The sequence below is a fragment of the Prionailurus viverrinus genome, chromosome D4, assembly GCF_022837055.1.
Source record: "Prionailurus viverrinus isolate Anna chromosome D4, UM_Priviv_1.0, whole genome shotgun sequence".
NCBI classification, from domain to species: Eukaryota; Metazoa; Chordata; class Mammalia; order Carnivora; family Felidae; genus Prionailurus; species Prionailurus viverrinus.
This window is the reverse complement of record NC_062573.1, coordinates 58,996,865-59,018,343: the sequence shown is the minus strand read 5'-3', so window position 1 is coordinate 59,018,343 and position 21,479 is coordinate 58,996,865. Positions and strand designations below refer to the sequence as shown.

At 47.1% G+C, this 21,479-nt stretch overlaps 1 protein-coding gene across 6 annotated transcripts in view; it reads left to right on the top strand.

The window, feature by feature from the left end:
• Positions 1 to 21,479, top strand: part of AOPEP (aminopeptidase O (putative)) — a 349,846-nt gene that overhangs the window by 182,607 nt on the left and 145,760 nt on the right. For all 6 annotated transcript variants that reach the window (XM_047829009.1, XM_047829006.1, XM_047829007.1 and 3 more), the window contains exons 7-8: positions 8,213 to 8,402; positions 12,408 to 12,514. In XM_047829009.1, coding sequence (XP_047684965.1) covers positions 8,213 to 8,402; positions 12,408 to 12,514 — 297 coding nt within the window. The remainder of the gene's footprint in view (positions 1 to 8,212; positions 8,403 to 12,407; positions 12,515 to 21,479) is intronic.

Genomic DNA, 21,479 nt, shown 5'->3' with positions numbered 1-21,479 from the left:
GGCTGTCTGGCAGGAGGACCCTGTGCCTTCTGCATAGATCTGCTTCCAGGAGTCATTCTATCAGTTTGCAGCACCCTGCTGTGTTCAGGCCTATCGCTGTCCAGACCCACCTTTTTGCCCCCTGTATGCTTTCATCAGCCCCCTGCACAGCACTTAAACATATTCCTAAGTACATCTTGAGGTTTCAGATTCCCAGAGTGCCTCTCAGTGGTGGAAGCAACTGATGACCTCCCCTCCACCCCAGTTAAATTTCTGAGTACTCTTGGGGAAATTCCCGCAATTTCTTTCTCTAGACAAGGAACATGGGAGGACGTGGTTTGTGGATCCAAAGAGTGCTCACACCGTATTTCAAGGGAAACCCATAACCATGTGGTTCTTACTGAGGGTGGTGCAAACTGCCTGAACATATTCCTTCATCGAAGCAGCTTTCCAGGCTTCCACCTGGCCACGAATGACAGACCTGTACACGCAGCAAAAACCGACTGGATGAGATATTATGGTGCTGAGTTGCGCCATTTTGTTGCTAATATGAGAATGAAGCAAAATGCATTATTTTATTAAATAAAATTTCCCCTGTATCACAGGGGAAGCTAATTTTATTAGCTCTTTTTATGGGAACAAACATCATCACCCTGGTTGGGGAGGACGGGAGCAGGGGGTGAAGGAGTGGAATCACATTTTGTCATCCGTGTGCTTTTGTGGAGGCTGCCAACATGTTTTAATTGGTAATTACTTACCAGGAGAGTTCTCCAGATCCTGCAGGACACAGCTCTTGGTTCATAAGTAATTTAGTGATTTCAAAAGACATGCTCAACTACAATAAATATTGTTCATGTAGTTTTGGTATGGGTAGGTCCCCGGTGTCCAAAACATCAGAGTGTTCAGTAACTTCAAAAAAACCTGTTTCTTGGGGCACCTGGGTGGCTCAGTTGGTTAAGTGTTCGACTCTTGGTTTTGGCTCTGGCCATGATCTCACGATCTCACGGTCTGAGCCCACGTGGGGCCCTGCACTGATAGCAGGGGGTCTACTTGGGATCTTCTCTGTCCTTCTCTCTCTGCCCCACTCAAGCTCATGTGCTCTCTCCCTGTCTCTCTCAAAATAAATAAATAAACTTAAAAAAAAAAAAAAAAAAGCTCTTTCTTTGTTTTCGTCTGTGAAAATCCAAAGACTCCTTAGGTAGACATTGCACATTAGGATTCAGAAGGAAAGGAGTCCAAATCTGGTTGGATAATTCAAATACTAGTTCTACCTATGATTCTTAAGCTTCACTTGTGGCTTTATTTAGCTTTTTAGATCAGCATAACCACGAGATACCAACCGCCACCGCCTTCCTCAGGCAGGGTAGCCCCAGTTAGATGTAGCCAACTCCTGATAGCTCATTGCTAGCACTGTCTCCACTTTTCATTCAGGGCTGAGGTCTAGACAGCATTCCCAATGGACTGATTGCCCAGCGGTGCAGGAGTACGGTGTCTATTGCTCTGCTTTTTGACAGCTAAGCACTCTGCCAAAGAAAATCTCTGTTTTCTCAAGTCGGAAGTGATCTTTGTGTTTGCTAGAACGAGAGGTGGTCTCTGCGTTTTGTTGCTGCCATGCTATGATTTTTTCCATTAGCAAGAGGCCAAGGCCAACACTAAACAAAGTTGTGAAGTGGGCAAAAATGTTTTGGTGTCCCCAGCGCCAGCCCTTTTTCCCTCCTTGTGCCTCACTTGGAACCCCATCTCTCCTCCCAGCTGTCATCTGTGCTCAGCTATTGAGCCTTTCTCTGTCCGCCATGAGCCCCATACTGAACCCTGGTAGGATGCACACCTCAGTGTGCAATGAAACCATGAGCTTCTTCACCTAAGGTTACTGCTTTAAACCAGAGAGGAGAAAGATTGTAGCCCCTGTCCATAGGTTTATTTGCTTTGACCTGGGGTTTGAAAAAATTGCTGCCTATTTCCCCCTATTGTTTTCTACTTCCATCTTGTAGTTACCTATTTCCCTATATTATTATCACCCTCTAATCTACTTCCTTCATCTTGTTATTTGCTTCCCATCTTGTTGTCTATTTCCTCCTTCCTTTTGTAATCTGCTTTTCTCATTTGATCTGTTTCCCCCTCTCCTTGACTGCTTCCCCCTCTCCTTGTCTATTTCTCTGTCTCCTTGTGTGCTCCTCCCATCTTTTTGTCTACTCCCCTTATCTTTTTATCCATTTCCCCCATCTCTGCATCCCTCATTGTATTATGTTCTTGGCTCCTGTAAACCTTTGAGCTTGCGACCTGCTTTAAACCATCTCTTCTTGAAAAAAATTTCAGAGGATTGTTGCAGGCAGTGAACCTACTCTGTGTGATGCTATAATGGTGGTTACATGTCATACATTTGTCCAAACCCATAGAAAATGCCCCACACCAACAGTGAAACTAATGTAAACTGTAGACTGTGAAAATGATGCATCAAGGTAGATTCATCAATTACAATAACAAATGCACCATTTTGGTGGGGGATGTTGATAGTAGGGGAGGTTATACATTTGTGGGCAGAGGGGTATATAGAACTCTCTGTTCCCTGCTGCTCCGTTTTGCAGAACCTAAGTTTTGAACCTAAGACAGCTCTAAAAAATAAAGTCTATTTAGGAAAAGGAACATCAGGAGTTAGCAAAAATGGGTGGGAGATAGAAGGCAGGGAGAGTCTGGCATGTTCCTGGCCTCCTAGGGATGGGCCTAAGCACCTTTGCACCTGCTTGTCTAAGCATCCCCTTGTGGTGGTCCATGAGGGACTCCTGTAGGACAGGGTTAGAAAGAATGAGGTGCTACATTCAGGAATTTAGGCCCTTTGAAGGCATCAGAAGTGGAGTGGTAATGTTTTCCTCGCTTTGCCCCCTGTCCCTTCCATCCTCACCTGCTTTCCCACAAGGAAGAGGCTGAAGGTCTACCGATCAAAAGTCTGGTAACCCTGGCCGGTTCTGGCTGTGACATACATTTAGGGAACAGAGGTCCCAGGGCATGGCTGGTGGCTTCCCTTGGGTGGACTCTGAAGATGGGGCTCCATCAAGGACATTATTGCACCACTGGGCTTGAGCTAGCACAGGGGATGGGAGCCCAGAAATTGCAGATCTAAACCAAATGACCCTGGGCAGAGTTGGGCAGAGTAAGGCTTCAGGGTCAAGACTGTATGAATAGAAATACTCCATAAGTCACTTTACCTTTTTCTACCTCACTTTTAGAATCTGTAAAATGGGGATAATAATAAAATCTATCTCCTGAGGTCATGAGATAGATCAGATTATATATATATATATATATATATATATATATATATATATATATATCATATAGTGCCCAGCACATAGCAAGCACTCAAGCAATATGAATCTTTAGAAGGAAGATTTGCTTTTGGTAGAAGCCTCTGGAATGTGGTCTGGGGATCCTCTTAGTCACTCTCTGCTGTAGTTATTTGGTAGTTTCAGCCAAAATCCATTTAGGTAGGGGTGCCTGGGTGGCTCAGTTGGTTGAGCGTCTGACTCTTGGTTTTGGCTCATTTCATGATCTCACAGTTCATAAGTTCAAGCCCCATATCAGGCTCTGCGCTGACAGCAGAGTCTGCTTAGGATTCTTTCTCTCTCCCTCTCCCTCTCTCTCTCAAAATAAATAAATAAAAACTTAAAAACCTGAATTCATTTAGGAAAATGAGTAGATGTTTTGCCACCTGTTTGCTATTCAGAATTTTTAAAGGAAAACTTATGCTAATGTTAGCCTTTTCTCCCAAACCTAGATCTCAGTGTTGATCAGATGTAGTAGGTTTTCTTCAAGGTTTTAGAGCTGGTTTCTACCCCAAGCTCCTGAAAGTCCCATATCCCTGAAAGAACATTCCCTCATCTCCTACAGCTCCAGTGTAAAAACTACCTTGTGTGACCACAGTGGGATGCCAGATGGGGCAAATGAAGCATAACTAGTTCCTACTGAGCAGTCTCGGAGCCAGATGGGAGCAGGGGCTCTCCAGGTCATCTGGGCCACCCCTTTGCCTTTGGGACCACAGATGCCTCCCCTACATCAGACTGCATGCCAGAGATAGGGACTACAGGATTTCATTGCAGAGAAGAGGGGCTCCAGATTGAGCATTTTTGTTTGTAAACACATTGGTTGAAGGGCTTGACATGTATCACGCTAACCTTAAGGATGAAAGAGAAAACACATTCTGAATCTTAGGGAGTGGTAACTAAGATTTGGTCTCCCTTGCAGATTGCCCCAGGCTACTATGAATTTACTTTTAGCTGTCCAAATTAAATTAGCAAGTAATTAAGTCATGCAAGCAAAAGCTGCTTTCACATGATTATGAGACCCTTAAAACTATCCAGGTTGACTTTGCAGGGAAAAGAGCCTCTTTCCTGGTTTCTTCCTTCCTCCCCATAATGGGACATTGGAGTCCACGTATTGTTGAGATTGTGAAAAACTGAACCGCTAAGAAGTTCAAGCTCGAAGGCTATAAATCTGTTTCCTGGATGCCCCTCCCAAGGATCTGTAGAAAAAGTGAATCTGCTCCTCCTCCCCCCACCCCCCCACCCCGGGGGAATTGGGATCAGCTCCAGTATGATGGGAGGGGTGGCCTTAACCAAAAGCCATTTCCTGTCTCGGTCCCACCAGCAGCCTGCTCTGACCCGCTGGGCGGCAACGTGGAGCTGGAGCCCCTAAGTGCTGTACCTCTCCCTGGGCAGCAAGATGGGCCACACTGGTCACGTCTCCCTGGACAAAGCTGAAATAAATCACACACCAGCCCCTGCTTAAGATCTGATGAAATTCTCCATTTCCGTTCCAAATTGAATTCCTCCCGAAGGATTGGAGCAGCTCTTGAGAGTAATGAAGGCACTCCTTCCTCCTCTGCTAGAAGCATGTTTTACATTAACAGACACAGCCTTCTAATCTGGATGGAGAGGTAGCTTTTAGGAACAGTCCTGGGAAGCTGTTTTCAGGCCAGAAATGATATTTTTAATCTCGAGGGGCAAGGCAGCAGACATCCACCACCACGTGGCCTCTGTCGGGAGCAGCCCTGCTGGTGGTCCCCTGGGAAAGAATGGGAACACGTGTCCTGCTGTCGCTCTGTGCCGCCCCCCTCCTCTGCCCCCTGTCCTCCTCCGACCACTTGTAGCAAGGGAGAATTTATGATACAACCCAGGAGGCTTCTGCTTTTTGAGAGTTGGAAGTATTACTTTTCTGCCCATCTCTTATTTGGGAAAAGTGATAAATTCTGTGAATTTAAAAAGAAAACAGTTTTTAGGATGAAGATATCATTGAAGTGATTATCTTCATCCTTTGCAGTGATGAATCGACAATTTGGCATATTGTAGAGGCAGCTGACACAGGCCCTTTTAGGGGGAAACAAGACAACCTGTTTTCAAATGGGCCTTGTCAGAGTGAAGACAGATGACCCACTGGCTGATTAGGACCATGAATAAGGTTCTGAGAATGCGGGAATGTGTGAGGAGCCCAGGGGTGAAACTTATAAATCAAGGTTAAGGTAGAAGTAGAAAATTCTAAACATCCATCCTGTTTTGAAGGTGGGCAGGAAGTAGATTATCTGCCAGTAAAGGAGTATTTAATATTACTCCTTAAAGTGAGTTTAAGAGCATTATACTTTTCCTCACTCACTGTTGAAAAAAAAAAACAGGGTAAAAATCATACGTAACATGAGCAATTCTGACATTTAGGGTCGACAGGAGGAAATTCTCCTTAAAAGTAAATTCTATTGGTCCTTTTGTGTCAGAATTTTGTTAATAACCCTTGAGAAAGATTATCAAAACCTTACTCCATTTTTAATCCATGTTTTTAATTTAGTTTTAAGAAAGAAGCCATTTTCTTCATAGGGAAATACCACCCCAGAGTCGCCCACAGGTAAAAAGCCAAGCTCAGAGTGCAGACTCCACTGCAGGAGGATTTGGGGTCTGGTTCTCAACTGGAAAATTGCTTTTCAGGGAGAAGGTCATGTTTTCCACTGATAATAGGGTCACTTATATCAAATGAAACACCCTTCCTTCCGGCCCAGGAGGATATTTAAGCTTTGATCTTTCTCCGAAGACAGTAGGAAATCCTTATATTCCTGGCTAGGAAGAAGGGCCTGGGGATGGGAAGTGGGAATGTAGGATTCCAGCCACGCTGGTCCCGTCCTGAGCCCGGCCAAGACGCACGGAGGCCAGGCCGGGTGGAGTCTCCACAGCACTGGCAGGTGGGGAGGGAGGTCTGGCGGAGACAACAAAGGCCGTTGGAGGGAAAAGATTAAAGGGCAGGAAAGCGCACAGCCACCCCTCACCCCCCACGCAGCTGCTTTTGTGCATTCCTTCAGGCTCTCTAGACTTTGATATTTGCATAAATGGGCCTTGGCTGGACTTCCACGTTGGGACAGAACAGGGAGCCATCACCGAGGACGGGGCAGGCATTTTCTTCGTGGACAGTCTGGCCGTGACTTCACAGTCATCAGCTTGTGTAACCTTCGTGGGTTGAGTGGACTGGTCAGTCGTCCAGTCTCTGTAACTACGTGCGCACCGTCTGTGTCTCTGGCCAGCAGACCCTTCCGATGCAGACTCCTCTTTGAGCCTGTTTACAAGGCCTGCAGTTACTTCTGTTTTGTTTTAGCCAAAAGGGCCAAGCGCTGCCAGCAGTATGTCTGGAATGTTATTTACTTGGTACATTTCTGTGGCTTTCCTTTGTAGCGCTGCACATGCCAGAGCAAGGGGTCATTTACTCGAAAATGCCAGGTTTCACAGTTTGTCTTCTCTATGGGGTGACTTTCTCAGTAAGAAGGTTAGCTCCTGTGCCTGTCAGTTCCTTCCTCCCTTGCTTCCATCGGCCCTCCTGTCCTCCCTTCTTCCCTGCCTTCCTTTTTTGTTTTCTGATTCTGTCCTCTGAACTACTGCTGGTGGCTGCTGCATTGCCCCCCTCCCCCACCCGCCGCATCCTAAATGCCCCAACCACACGTTTTAATTCCTGGGGTTTCTGGTGGACTCTGCTGAGGGCCTGGCAGACACTTCATTTGCGTGCTTGCCCTGTTATTATTTCACATGAAAGCTGTCTATTTTGGCACACGTGGCTCCTACGATTTCAGTGGAGCTCTCCGAGCTGAATGGGAGATGTTGTGCAAGGGAAATACAGGTGGGGTTTTCTCTACTGGTGGCCGTGGGGGCGGAGGACAAATCTGCAAGCAGTCCCGGCTTGTGCAGAGCCGGCGTGGTAGCAAACAAATGGCTTTTGAAGGAGGGAACCCGTGTGTACAGTTTCTTAATTTGGGAGGTTTCCCAACTGTTCTTGTTCAAATGAAGGAGGAGGGATTTTTTTTTTTTTTAAGGCAAATTCTTCATTAATAAAAGTGTAAACAAGTCCTGGATAAATGAAAAATGTGGAAGGTGGAAGCAGAGGAGGTTTTCTATCTGCCTCTTCTTTTTTTCAGCCTCCCTTCCTCCCATTTGTCTATGCAATCTAATCATGGTATTTGGGGTTTTAAAACAAGGTATGGAAAATGAGATTAGATAAATCTCCCCAGCTGGGGCCAGCCCTGGGGCCATTTGCACACCTGGGTGTGTTGGCTCCCCCCACCCCCTGCCTAATTTTGTTATGTCATGTGAATGTATAAGCAGCTACAGATAGGAGATGATACCTTTGAAAATCTTTGCCTTACAGAGACTGGGCCTTCATCTGAGTCTCTCAGAAACCTCACCCATCCACGGCACCTGTTAGTGTGTTAACTCCATAACCAGCCCCAGTCCGAAATGGAAAATTTTTGGTTCCATTCTTCTCGGCCTTTCCTGTCCTTCTGCATGACTTCTCAATTTGCGTGTAAGCTGCTCGGATTTTTGGCTGAAGGGGCTTCTTTGATCACTCTGTTGACAGCATGGGCTTCACAGTCTCACACCTGCTCTTCTTTTACAGTCCAGATTTCAGAGTAAATGCTTCCATTGCCTTGTAATTTCTTCGGCATAAAACTTTGGTGCAGGTTACTCATTACAGGTAATAGCCGTTGGGTGACGGAGACGACTGCTTGGCACAAACGGCCACCTGAACCGCTGCCAGAAACGTAAACTGCCACTTTATTTGTTTCTGAAAGCATCTAAGCTGCAAGCCTATCCGTCATGATCTGGCATGCACATGATAATAACAGGCTCGCCAGGCTGAGAAAGCCGCCCCATGGGGCAACCACGAGGGCAGGCTCTAACAAGACTCCGTGTGTTTTCTCCCCCATTATCCACAGCCCACACATCATCTTCCTCTCTCAGAGCGTCTTGACGGGAAACAGCCATCTCTGTGGGACCCGTCTCTGCCATGAAATCGCTCACGCCTGGTTTGGCCTAGCCATCGGGGCCCGGGACTGGACGGAGGAGTGGCTGAGCGAAGGGTTCGCCACTCACTTGGAAGATGTGTTCTGGGCCAAAGCACAGCAGGTAGGTTTACAGTGACCCTAAGCATTTCCCCACCCAGAGTCAGATTCTCTTCACAGGCATCTGTTCATTCAACAGATATGTAGAGGGCTTATTGTGCACCAGGACTGTGCTGCTTGCTGGGGAGAGAGCTGTGTAAACAGAGAAAAGTCCCTGAGCCCTGGGGGTTCTCAATGCAGGGATAGGAGAGAGAATGGGGAAACAGACAAACACATCTGTAACACGTCAGGTGGTGAGGACTGGAAGGCAGATGAAGCCAGAGAGAGTGGTGGGAAGCTGAGTTTTAGAAGGCACTAGAGGGCTCTCTGATAGTGGACATTTGAGCAAAGACTAGGAGCTCAGGTCAGGCTGTGGCATACCCAGGCACTCCCTTGTGGTTATGGTTGTGGTGATGTTGACTGTGTATGGTTTTGGTTCTTTACTAATAAGATAAAAATTTAAATCGGGATTTGTCATCTCAGATGTCTGCTGGCAACTAATGAAGACTGAAACGCGGCTGGTGTAATAGGTTAGGGAGGGGTGAGGCCTCAGGCCAACTGGGAGCTGCGCATCAGTGAGGGCCAATTGTCATCGTGTGGACGGGAGGGCTCGGGGGAGCCTGGACTCGTAGTTGTTTAAAGGAAGTTCTCAATCTGGATTTTTATGTGAAATTTAGTAATTTAAAGAATACTATGCCAAGCAAACATACCCAGAGGTATGGGCAACACTTTCCCAGTTTACAACCTCTGCTTTAAAGAATTGGATGCCAGTGCTAATGAGGATATGGCAGCTAAACTGGTTCCTGCTTATGTTTTAGTTCCAAATATTTGGTCACTTCTCTTCCCTGCCATCCCCACCCTTTACACGCTTACTGGACTAGTTAACATTTTCTGAAATCTTCAAGTTTGTGCATACCTGTGTGGTTTTGTTCGAGTTCCTTCTGCCTGTTGAAATCCTGTTTATTTTTCACTAACCAGCTCAAGATCACCTACTCTGAATAGCCCAGACTGATCAGTCCACTCCCAATTCAATACTTACTCTTCTAGAAGCTTTGAACTCCCCCCAGTATTTGGTACCTGCCTCTTTTCCCTCACTTTTTTCTTTTTCCCTCAAACCTCGCAACTAGACTGTGACCTCTTCCCGAATGGAGCTAAATCTTACTCGCCCTCCCACCCTCTCTGCCCCTTGGCCTGCAGCATGCACCCTGTGTCCCCTGCCACACAGTGAAGAGCAGCCACGTGGCAGGTTTGGGAAAGGTGGCTGGGTTTGGAGTCAGACCAGGTGTGGAATCCCACCTCTGCTGTTCACCAGCTCTGTAAGTGTGGGTAATTTATGTAGCCTCCCTGAGCCTCAGTTTCCTCATTTGGAAAATGGGTATAAGAATAAACATTTGCACTGTGAATGGGAAAATTATGAATGACACATGGAGCTTGTGCAAGAAATACCAGTTCTCCTTTTCTGCTCTCTTTCTCTTTGTATTTTCCACCATATGACGCACAGTAGACATTTAGCAAGGGTTAAATAGGCTAATATCAATGAGCCTCTGTCAACATCCCTTTTCTCAGGTGCTTCTGTCCTGAGACAATCAGATTTGTGCTATTCTTGATAAGTGTGAAATTTATTTCAGGCATGTAATGATGATCTCTCTGTTCATCATCTCCATCCCCACGAAGCGCTCCTCCTTTGGCTTTGCCCCTGCCCATAGTTTCAGGGGATCACGCCTGAGTCTCATTGCATAGGTCCTGCCTCTTACTGCCCTGAATATGTTCATCTCCACTAGCAGAGACATGAAGCCAGTCTGGCCTCATCTCACAGCTGCATACCTTCTGTGTGTCCATCTGTGTTAGACCTGTAGAGATAATAAGATGGGTAAGACACAACCCTGCTCTGAAAGAGGTCATAGTTGAACTGTGAAGATAAGAAAAGCACACAGTAGACAATAAGTTAGAAGAGAGAGGTAAACACCGAATATTGTATGGCTTCAAAGGTGGGAGAGGTCAGGTCTGAGCTGATCCAGAAAGTCTTCTTGGAGGAGGTGACTTCTGACATGGGCCTCAAAGGGAAAGCAGGAGTTGAGGTTTCTTTATCCCTCCTTTCCCCTTAACCTGGCGCAGGAGACAACCCACCTCATCATCCTTTACTCTCTGGGCAATAACTCTTCTATATGTGAAAACACTTTGGTCTGAAATAAAGTGGCCATTCCAGATTTTAGCACAAAGTTTGGAAACATTTCCAGAGCACGTGGATCACTGTAGCTCCTTCCTTGAAGGGAGGTCTGAGTGTGTGCAGCAGACCTCCCAAGCATGAGAGGAGGGCTCTTTGGGGCAGGGAAGGGTGCACCGGCTCACAGGACTCTCCTGGCCAGCAGTGGATGTCACCAGGGAAGAGGTCATGAGGCACACTGGCCACTTGGCTGCCCAGATGACTGTGCTGTGCAGCACTGAACATTAGCAAGCAGGGCAAAGTGGGGAGGGGGAAGTCACTGAATGAGGAGATACAAAGTGGCATTCCATAGGGAGAAGTGAATTGAGTTAGCTGCAAGATTGTATCATATAACTTGTCATCAACCCTGATAAAAATCTAAACTCCTTCACAGGTGTCTTAGCTCAGGCTGCCATAACACAATGCCACAGACTGGGAGGCTTAAACAACACTTGTTTTCTCATAGTTCTGGAGGCTAAAAATCCAAGGTCAATGTGCTGATAGGCTTGAGTTCTGGGGAGACCTTTCTCTCCTAGCTTGGTGATGGTCACCTCTCACTATGTCCTTCCATGGCCTCTCCTCTGCACATGTGGAGAGAGAGCTCTGGCGTGTCTTCCTCTACTTGTAGGGACCCCATTCCTGTTGGACCAGGGCCCATCCTAATAACCTCATTAACCTTAATTACCTACTTAAAGGTCCCGTCTCCAAATAGAGTCACATTGGAGGTTAGGGCTTCAACATACGAATTTTCCATAGCAACAGAGCACACAGAACCTATTGATCATCTGGCCTCTGCTGGCTACTTGACACCTCCCCAATAATAGCATGCTCCCAGCCTGACCATATCCTTCACCATTCTGTAAACACATCACACTCTTTCTAGGCCCCATGAACCTTGCACATGCTTTCCCTCTGCCTGAAATTCCTCCTCCCCTGGCTGACTCCTCCTGTCCCTGGGGATCAGCACAGGCCCCAGCACCTCCTCAGGAAAGCCTTCTGACTCACCTGGCTGGCCAGAGGGCATCTAGATTCTTCCTTAACCTCTACCATGACTGCACTCTAATGGCTGGTGTTCTTATCAGTCTTCCTGGAGTACAGACTGTGTCCGTAATGTACCCAGGGCCTGGCAGAGACTCAGTAAATATCTGTTGAATGAGCCATTAAGGCTCTTTAGTTTCCAGAAATGCCTGTTGATACTGACATTTCCCTCCCTAGTGGATGTTCTGCTGCCGTCCCTTACAGAGACTTTAGCCGAAGGGCCTCATGAGCCCAGTGACAGCTGCCCGATTCTCACTAGCAGGGCAGGGAGTGATGGTGCTCCCCTCCCCCAGACTCAGTCCAGGCAGTACACTCTTTCTGGTTATATGCAGACAGAATCATCTGGGCTGCATTAGCAGGCTCCACTGTAAACAGCCCTTAACAAAACTGAGGGCTGGGAAAAGTAGGAGGTAAATGGAGGGGACCTGCCCCACCCTGTGCAGAAAGACAAAGCAGGAAAGGTCTGGATGGAATCAGAGTGGAAATGGCCCCCTAGGGAAGCCTGCTCTCTTGGGGCCAGGGTTGTGTGAAGGGTGGGTCTAGGACCAGGGGGCGCCTTCCAAACAGCCAGGCCCAGCTCTGTCACCAGCAGAAGAGTGAGCAGCTGGCTCTTTGAGGACCCGCCAGACCCCCTCTGCCCTCTGACTTTTCTGGTGGGGCACAAGGCACGGTGGAGAGACCATCACCCTGAAACTGAGCAAGCTGCTGCTTTGGGCGGCTGTGACCCACACAAGGACAACAGTGACCGTGTTTTGTGCACATGTGTTTGTGTGTCTGTGGCCCAAGCAGCTGGACCCCCACGAGGCCCAGGAGCAGCAGGAGCTGAAGGCTTGTCTACGCTGGTGTCGTCTCCAGGACGAGGTGCGGAACTCCCCGGAGGAGATGCAGGTGTTGAGGTAAAGCGCCAGGTGATCTCTTTACCTTCTCATCCTCTGCCTGCCACCTCCTTCCTTCTCTCCTTCCAGCCACCTCCTGGCCATCTGTGAAATCTGCTGCGTTTCCTTTTTAAATCAAATTGGGTTAGGTCACCACCACCCTCCCCATCCCAGGGATGTGATTGTTGTTTTGCGTCTTTCAGGGCTTTGCCTTCTGACATTTTTCTGGTGTCTCTGGCCAGGAAAAAACTAACACAAGGCCGTTTCCAGGACCAAATTCTTCATTTGACGTTCTAAGAGTCACTTTATGTGGTGGCTGAGGACTCAGACAAGGTTGGGGTCTGATGACCTGACAAAATAATAAGTAAATAAATAAATAAATAAATAAATAAATAAATAATAAAAGCCAAAAAAAAAAAAAAAAAACTTTAGGAAAAACTTGATTCCTAAGTGTTTAGTAATAACAGATGTTTGTGTCAATGGGGCCTTTTGTTTCCCGTCTTCCCAGCAGGAGGCCGCTCCTGTGCCTGGGGAAGATTCTACTCCTAGCTCCTGAGTTTTGTTTTCAGAGTGTGACTTGTAGTACTTACTTGTAGGATTACTTCTTGCGCTTTTTCTGCTTTTTGCCCCTCTCTGCTTTGCTCATTTCCTTCACTTCTCTAAATAGTTGTTATTCTGAAACCCGAAGCCTAGGCCCTAGGAACGCCACGATTGCTATGACAACAGAAGCTTTCATCCTGCTAGAGCCAAGCATGTGGAATCCTCAGTCTGACAGGTGGGAAGGCAGCCATCCAGCAATAGCCCCTCATTTTTGATAACGACCCTGAAGGCCAGTCCGCCTCCCCAGCAGGGCCGGCCTGAAATGGTTCAGTTGTTGTTGTTTTTAAATGAACACCCCCACTCCACAGTTAGTGTCCACTGAGGCTAAGTCTGAGGGAAATGCATGGGGCCCAGCCCGACCCCAGGGAGGCTGGCTGGTGCTTTTGAGCAGCACTGCAGCCTGGGCGTGGCCACTCTTCCCACAGACAAGTCCCCCCAGCTCGCACGCAAACCTCTGCGGTCCGCTGACTCATCCATTGTTTAGGAGAGCCAGAGCCAGAGCCAAAGCCAGAGCCAGGAGCCCCGCGTCCCCCACCCAACACCACTGTTTGTACACCTCTGCGCTCAGCCAGTGGGACGGCTATACCTCCCGTGGGACTGATATGGACAGCGTCCCTGATCTCATGGAGCTTCGACTTAGCGGGACTCTGTCATATTCACAGCTAGTTATGCTGAGAAGTGGCACGAAGGGAAGGTGTCTCCGAGGACCATGAAGGCTTGAAGTAGGAAAGGGCCTGACATGCTGGTGCCAGAGGGATGGTGGGGCCAGATGGGCAGAGAGAGGCAGGCAGGAGTCAGGTCAGCAAGCCTTACTCCAAGTGCCTGCAGCAGGGAAGGGTCATGATCTGTCTTGTGTTTTCAGTGCTGCTCTGGCAGTTGGGGGGCGGTGGGCTACAGGCAGCAGAGGGATGGCAAGGAGAAGGGTTAGAACTTGCAGTTATCCATGCAGGAGATCCTGGGGGTGGGGGGCAGATGCAAGGAATAGACCCATTTGAGACAGGTTTGGGTGGTGGAGCTGCCGGATCTTTGGTCATTGAATGTGGAGAAGAGGGAGATGGGAGTGTCCAGAATGATTCCAGGCTTTTGACTTGAGCAGCTGGGTAGACGGTGAGGCCATTTGATGAGACAACCGAGATACCGGAAGGAAAAATAAAAATCCCAGTTTTGTATGTGTTAAGTTTGGGATGCCAAATAGATACTCAATATTGAGAACTCAGTGGGGTCTACAAGTCAGCAGCTCACTGGAGAGATTGGAACATTCAGACTATAAATACTTAAAACTGAGCACATTGAAATCACCAGGGAGAGAGGACGGCAAGGGAGGAGGTTGGAGGAAGGTGGGGAGCCAGCAGAGGAACTCTAGAAATCAGTGTGGAAGGGGGTTGGGGCATCGTAATGAACGTGAGTTGATGAAATGTGCTCCCAATTTATAAGCAGGCCAACCGCACACAGAGAAGTCATCACACACATGAGGAGAGCCTTATCTCTGCACTCCATGGGGCTGTGATCAATCCAGCCTCTGAGGGCCAAGAGCTTTTCCTGTGTGTATAGAGCCAGGAGAAGAAATACACTATATTTAGACCCTTGTGCTGGAAAGCTTATTATGGCATTTGTTTTTGTCTTAGTATTCAGAAATCGTGTTTGCCTAAATTTAGGCAAACCATGAAATGGCTGCATTTGAAAGATTTGTTGCACATCAGTATAGAAACCAGGGCTATCAGATGCGCTTACGGTGGAGATGAGATGTTTCTGAACCTGCCCCGAGTTACATAGTCTAGGTTTAGTTTACTCCCATCCTGTGGAATTCTCCCTTAAATGGGAACGGAGAGCCTAGAAATAACTGAAAGTGAAAAAGAAAAAAAGAATCAGAGTTATGAGAATTTGTTCTCAGGTTTTATTTTAGTTTAATATGCAAAGAAATCGCTTAAGACAAGACCATAATCAAAGACGCTATCTTTCTCCTCCCTCTCTTTCAAGATACCCCATGGTCTTGAAATGATGGACCAACAACAATTTAGAAGTTTGGTTTGTGTCTTGCTACGTTCCTCATTCCTTGGTGTTGACAGACAAAATGGAAACTTTTCTTACTCATCTTTGCAGTAGCTTTCAACATGGTTGACCACTCCCTCCTTCTAAAACCACTTTCTGCACTTGGCTTCTGTGTGTCACACTCTCCCTGATTTCCTTCTGCTCTGATGCCAGCCCTTCCCCACCCCTCCTGCTGGCTATTCAACATCTTCACTTAGATGACTCACAGCTCAGAAAGAGAGATTAAGGTGTCCAACATCATACAGCTGATAAAGAGCAGAGCAGAGATTGAAACCTAGGGATGGAAACGACCCTCTTTTCCCTAGTCTCTCTCTCTCTCTGCTTTCAAGGAACTCGGTATAGCATTTAGTTGCATTTTTAAAAAAAGACAAAAAACAAAAAACAAACCCTGAAGGTATCTTGAACCATGGAAGGATACGAAGGTTAGGGTTAAAAAAATTATCATTAGGGGCGCCTAGGTGGCTGAATTGGTTAAGCATCTGACTGTTGATTTCGGCTCAGGTCATGACCTCACTGTTGGTGAGTTTGAGCCCCGTGTTGGACTCTGCACTGACAGCGTGGAGCCTGCTTGCGATTCTCTCCCTCCCTCTCTCTCTGCCCTTCCCCTGCGTTCTCTCTCTCTTTTTCAAAATAAATAAAAAACTTAAAAGAAAAAAGTATCCTTGGGCCAAGCATCTTTGTCTTTTACACATGAATGCATGTGTCTGATTATTTCAGTAGCTATAAGAAAAAAAAAAACCTCAACATTGTGTTGATTATAGATATTGGAGTATTAACAGAGTGAGAAGAGAAAAACTAAAATTGTATTTGGCTCTGACGTGCTAATGTTATAACTGTTTCCCAATTGTGTCTTCCATACACCCGGTGTTGAACATGGCTCTCATCGGATATGTCCTGGATTGACTTGGTTGTAAGATTTCATTTGGTTACAACAGTTCCTGTGTTTTCCTTCTCAGCGTTCCTTGGCTGGGGAGCCTGTAATGTGGCGGCAGGCTCTTGCGGCATGACGATTTGCTCATAGTTTCAAAATGCTAGGGGTCACATTACTCATTCCATGTCTTTTCTCATTTGTTAATTATTAAAGATGCTTTTCCCATAGATGAGAGCCTGGCGACTCTCCCCAGACCCCCCCCCCCCCGCCTCATCTGTCCACTGACCCTGGACAGAACTGTACGAGGCAAAGCTGATCTTACTGCTGTCCTACTCTGCCTGGCCGCCACCACTCTGCTCTCCTGTTGTTTCCACCCCCGCCCCACTCTTGACTGTGCAGCAGTCGTGACTCTTGCCAGGGAAGATGCGAAGGGCCTTCTGTAAGACTCCCATGCCTTTGGTCCCTGGGGTGCTGCTGGATTCTGGCATTCTCTCTCTAAAGAGCTTTACCCTGTGAGTGTTAGTATACTCTGACAGGTCTGCGGGACGGAAGAGCTACAGTGGCAGGGTCAGGAGAAATCTCTGTTGGTTTTTATTGTTTGTGATTTATTATCACTTCCCCTCTTTTCTGGATTCATTGTTAAAGTCAAGCTCATGCTGAGAAAAACGTGAAAATATGTCATGTTGAGAAGGCGCTGACAGGCCCAGAGTCTGATGTGGCTCTTTCTCCTAGCTGCTGCTTCCACAGACGATATAATTCTAGAGAAACACCAATATCTTTTCCTACTTTCCTCATAAATGTCTCATTCCCTGGTCGAAAAGACATCCCATAATAATGGGGGGAACCCCACGTATGCAGCTCTCCACAGCCAAGACGAAGTGTGCGTGCCATGCCGTTGGTTCTGTGGGTTTGTGTGACACCTGAACACTGGATGTTCCATTTAAAACAGTAAGACTTTGGGGGCACCTGGGTGGCTCGGTGGGTTAAGCGTCCAACTTTGGCTCAGGTCATGATCAAACGGTTCTCGCGGCTCTCACAGTGAGTTCGACCCCTGCCATCGGGCTCTGTGCTGACAGGTCAGAGCCTGGAGCCTGCTTCAGATTCTGTCTCCCTCTCTCTCTGCTCCTCCCTGCTTGCTCTCTGTCTTTTCTCTCTCTCTCTCTCTCTCTCTCTCTCTCTCTCTCTCTCTCTCACTCAAAAATAAGTAAACATTAAAAAAAATAATAATAAAACAGTAAGACTTTTGAAATCAGTCTATGTGTACACCTCTGGTATGCATGAAGCTTTTGCCTTTAAAGTTTTTCTCAAAATTTTTATTTCTGATCCTTGAAGAACACAGCAGTCTTTTCCCACCCACATGTGGGAACTCAGCCACTCGTAGCCACACAAAGCTGCCTCATGGGAAAGCTCCCGTCCTTCCAGAGTCCCTTGTTGCCGTCACGCACCCACCTCCAGCCCAGAGGCTCAGCCTCCGCCGCTCCTCCATCCTGGGGCCAAGACTCCCAGCGTGCCCACCTCAGTCTCCACCAGCCCCACAGCCTGGGAACAAATCTGTTCACTCTTTCCTGGGCAGCTCCCTTCCCCATGGTCTTCAGTGTTTATTCCAGACCTTTCCTGCTCTCTCTTCTCTTGCCTCCTGTTCCCCAGGGAAAACTGAAGCCATCAGCCATGTTCTCCCTTCAATTCTATAAATGCATCAACATCCATTTCTCCCTGACCTCTCAGATGCCTGAAGGCAACCTGTCAGTCTTAATACAGTTACAGACAAATTTCTAGTTCCAGAGGTAGAAGTGGAAATGCATGTGCATCGACACAAGTCTAGAACTTGCATATACCTAGGTGAGCTTTAAACCTTCTGCCCATAAGGAAGAAGGGAAGGGGGGAGGGGATCCATATATGAAGGGAGAATGAAGTTGCCATCACTTTGGGCCATGGGCTGGGGTCATGAGTCTAGGGAAACTTTTTTCCTAAGGCCATTTTGCCCTTAAGACCACCAGATTCTGTAAATGTATTCCGGTCTTTATATTATTGGAACTCCTCTGCTTTGTTTGATACTATTGATAACTCTTGCCTTCTGGGGATCTCAGTTGCCTGGCTTACCTCTTCTGGCTCTTCTTCAGAGTTCTTGTTTTCTTGGGGGCTCCACTCTTAGAGTAGTCTCATTCCTCTGGAGTAGTCTCATCTACACCCCCTGCCTTAGGTGGGATTCCCCAGAAGCAGACCCTGAGACAAGATTCATGGGGAAGAGATTTATTAGGAAGTGTTCCCAGGAGGGGAAGTAGAAGTGAGGAGAAGGAAAGGAGGCCAAGCCAGGATATCAAGTCAAGTCACATAGGATTGCTGTGGAGGCAGTGCAGGTCAGTCTCAGAGTTGTCCCCACCAGGGTGTGGCTCAGCGTGTGTACATCCCTTTGCCTGTCCTCATTGCTTGGACAGATGTACATCCCGAGGTACTTCTGTCTCTTGTGTTTACAGGTAGAAGAACCTCAGGCAACCAGAGAGCCACATCTGACAGAGTCATGGAGAGCAGGACAAGAGCTAATGTGCACACAGATAATAAAAAGGCCCCACAGAATGTGAGTGGGGCATGGGCACTGCTGACTATACCTCCTCTCTGTGCTGGAGGCTCACACATCCCCAGGCCAGCCCCACTCTCTCTTAAAGATCACATGTGACTGCTTAGCTGCCCACTTGACATCCTCTTTTCCTGCTGGCCCTACAGCCATCTCACACTGGTAACCCTGTCCCATGGGCCCCATCTGCTCACCTCCTATGGTGGTGAGCCCATCAGTGGTGGCTCAGGTTCTCACGTTCATCCCAGGTCGAAAATGGGGGTCTTCCAATTCCTCCCTCCTCTCTCCTCCTTGCCCTGGGAGGGTTTAAGTCATCACTATGAACTTCTCTCACAAGTGTTCTCAGTTGGGCCCTTCTCCACTCCTAATACTGCTGTCTCCCTGGTTAGAACTTAACTCGCTGGCACCAATCCAACAGCTCCCGAATTGTTCTTTCTGTCTCTAGTCGTCAAGTCCGCCTTCCTCACTGCCACCGTGGAGCTTTCCCTGAAACACCTTCTAATTCCACCACCTCCTTACTTAAAACTCTCCAAAAGCTTCCCTTCACCTCCTGGAAAAACTTCCAAGTTCCTTAATACAGCGGGCACAGCCCTGCATGCCACCACTCCTACCTGTTTTTTACAGTCCCTTCTCTTGCCATTTTTTGCTTCACCCCAGCCCCCTCACTGAGGTCATATAGAACCCTACAGTATTAGTTTGCCAGAGCTTCCATAACAAAATATCACAGACTGGTATGTGGAAATTTATTTCTTATGCTTCTGGAGGCTAGAAGTCCAAGATCAAAGTGTTAGCAGGTGTGGCTTCTTCTGCAACCTCTCCTCTCTGAGCCCACACATGGTCTTTCCTTTGTGTGCCTGCATTCCTGGTGTCTCTCTGTGTGTCCTAATCTCCTCTCCTTGTAAAGGGTACCAACCAAATGCCTCATTTTAACTTAACTAGCCCTTTAAAGGCCCTGTGTCTAAATCTAGTTGCATTCTGAAGTAGGGCGGGTTAGGGCTTCAACATAAAAATTTTGGAGAAATGTAATGCAGCCCATAACATCTACTGTCTGCCTGTTCTTTCTTAACCTCCTTGCCTTGTTTTCATGTGGTCTCTATTAGAATGTCCTCCCCTTATTGTATGACCCCAAATCATCATGATTCAACACAGATATCACCACATTCCAAAAGTCTCAGGCTCTCTCCTGACAATATAAGCATGTGACCCTCATCTGTACCCCCTAAATGCTCTGGTTGTATCTCCATCCCTCATCTTACTACATTATTTGATAATTAAATTCAGAATGAGCCATGCTATATTGCCAATTATCAACCCTTTTTAACCTACAAACACATTAGTTTCATATGGTCCAACCTAATGCAACTTTCTTCTGAGTCATGAGCCTTGTGAATCCAGGGACTTCTTCACCTCTGTATACCACAGGGTTTGGCACTAAATGGATACTCAATAAATGTTGAAGAAATGAATGTCCTAGACAACAATGATCTCTGTCCCTGAGGTTCTTTCTATATTATTTGCAGCGTTGAAATATTGGTCAGAAGACAGTAGATAGAAAAACCCTAGGCTGTATCCTCAGAGTTCTAAGGACTGGGAGATTACTGTTGGCAGGTTTAGCTAGAAAGGGTGGCTGGGAAGATGTGAGGTTTGAACTGGGATGGAAAGAAAGGCTAACATTGAGACTGGGAAAGAGCTGGAAGGAAGGGAACTCAAGGAGCAAAGCATGGCAGGCATAAACAGTGAATTAATTGTGGAAATGGACATTAAAGTGAGAATGAGCTTCCTGGAAAGGATAGCCATCAGGAACCCCATGAGACTGAAGGGGGCCAGGGAAGGACAGGCTAAGTAATGGAGTTCCTTAGATGCCAGATTCAAAAGTTTGCACGTGACCATCCAGGCATTGGGGAGCTATTTTCAGTTCCAAGAATGACATAATGAAAATGAGAGTTCTGGGAAGATTACCCAGCCTGTGAGATCACACATGATCAGAGAGACAGAGACTAGAAGCCATTTCAGGAACCCACACCTGAATTTAGAAGAGCTTAGGATCCTCTTCCTGGTTGGCCTAGGGCTCTAAGTGGCTCATTTGGGGCTATTCAAAACTGGTTGGAGAGTCCATACAACTTCAGAGAAGGCTCCTAATAATAGGATGTAAAGCTTTCTCTGATTGCAGATAAGGATTGGATTGACCCACTAAAGGAAGTGGTTGAATATGTGGGCTTTGTGAAGTTTGTTATGACTTTAACAGAGTGAAAGGCAATAGTCCCAGCTCCTTATTGACCAAAGCCTGGTCTGTCCTGCCTCATTTTAGAGAAACAACAGCTGCAAATGAAGGTCTGGACCCTCTCCAGAGCTTGTCAGTCTTCAGGTCTCAACCCCAGAGAGTAGTCTAGGGTTTAGGAAGCCAGAGTGCCTGGATTTGTGTCCTGTTCTGACTCTTCCACTTGCTGAGTGACCTTGACAGAGGTACACAGCATAATAAGCTTTGGTCTCCTCACTCTAACATGGGGATGATAACACAATGGTTTCTACTTTATAGATGAGTAAGAGGGATAATGTGATGAATATGTACAAATCACTTAGAACACATATATTGGGTTGAGTCACAGAGAATTGCCATTTTGGTAGATCTAAAATGGCTCAGTAGTGTCAGTTTCCAATGATTCAACCTACAGTAAACACTCAACACATGTTAGGTACTGTCATATAGACCCTCTGACACTTGGTCAATATTTACCCAACGAGTGACGGAGGGCACAAGGGCACAGCCCTCGCAGCCAGCCCCACTCTCTCTCCTGGTTTGTTCTGGTTTCTGTCTCTTCTCTCACTGCTGCTGTCCTCCTCTGGCAAACACAAAGGCACTCTTCTCCTGTCTCTTTAGCAACTGGAGCCTGGAA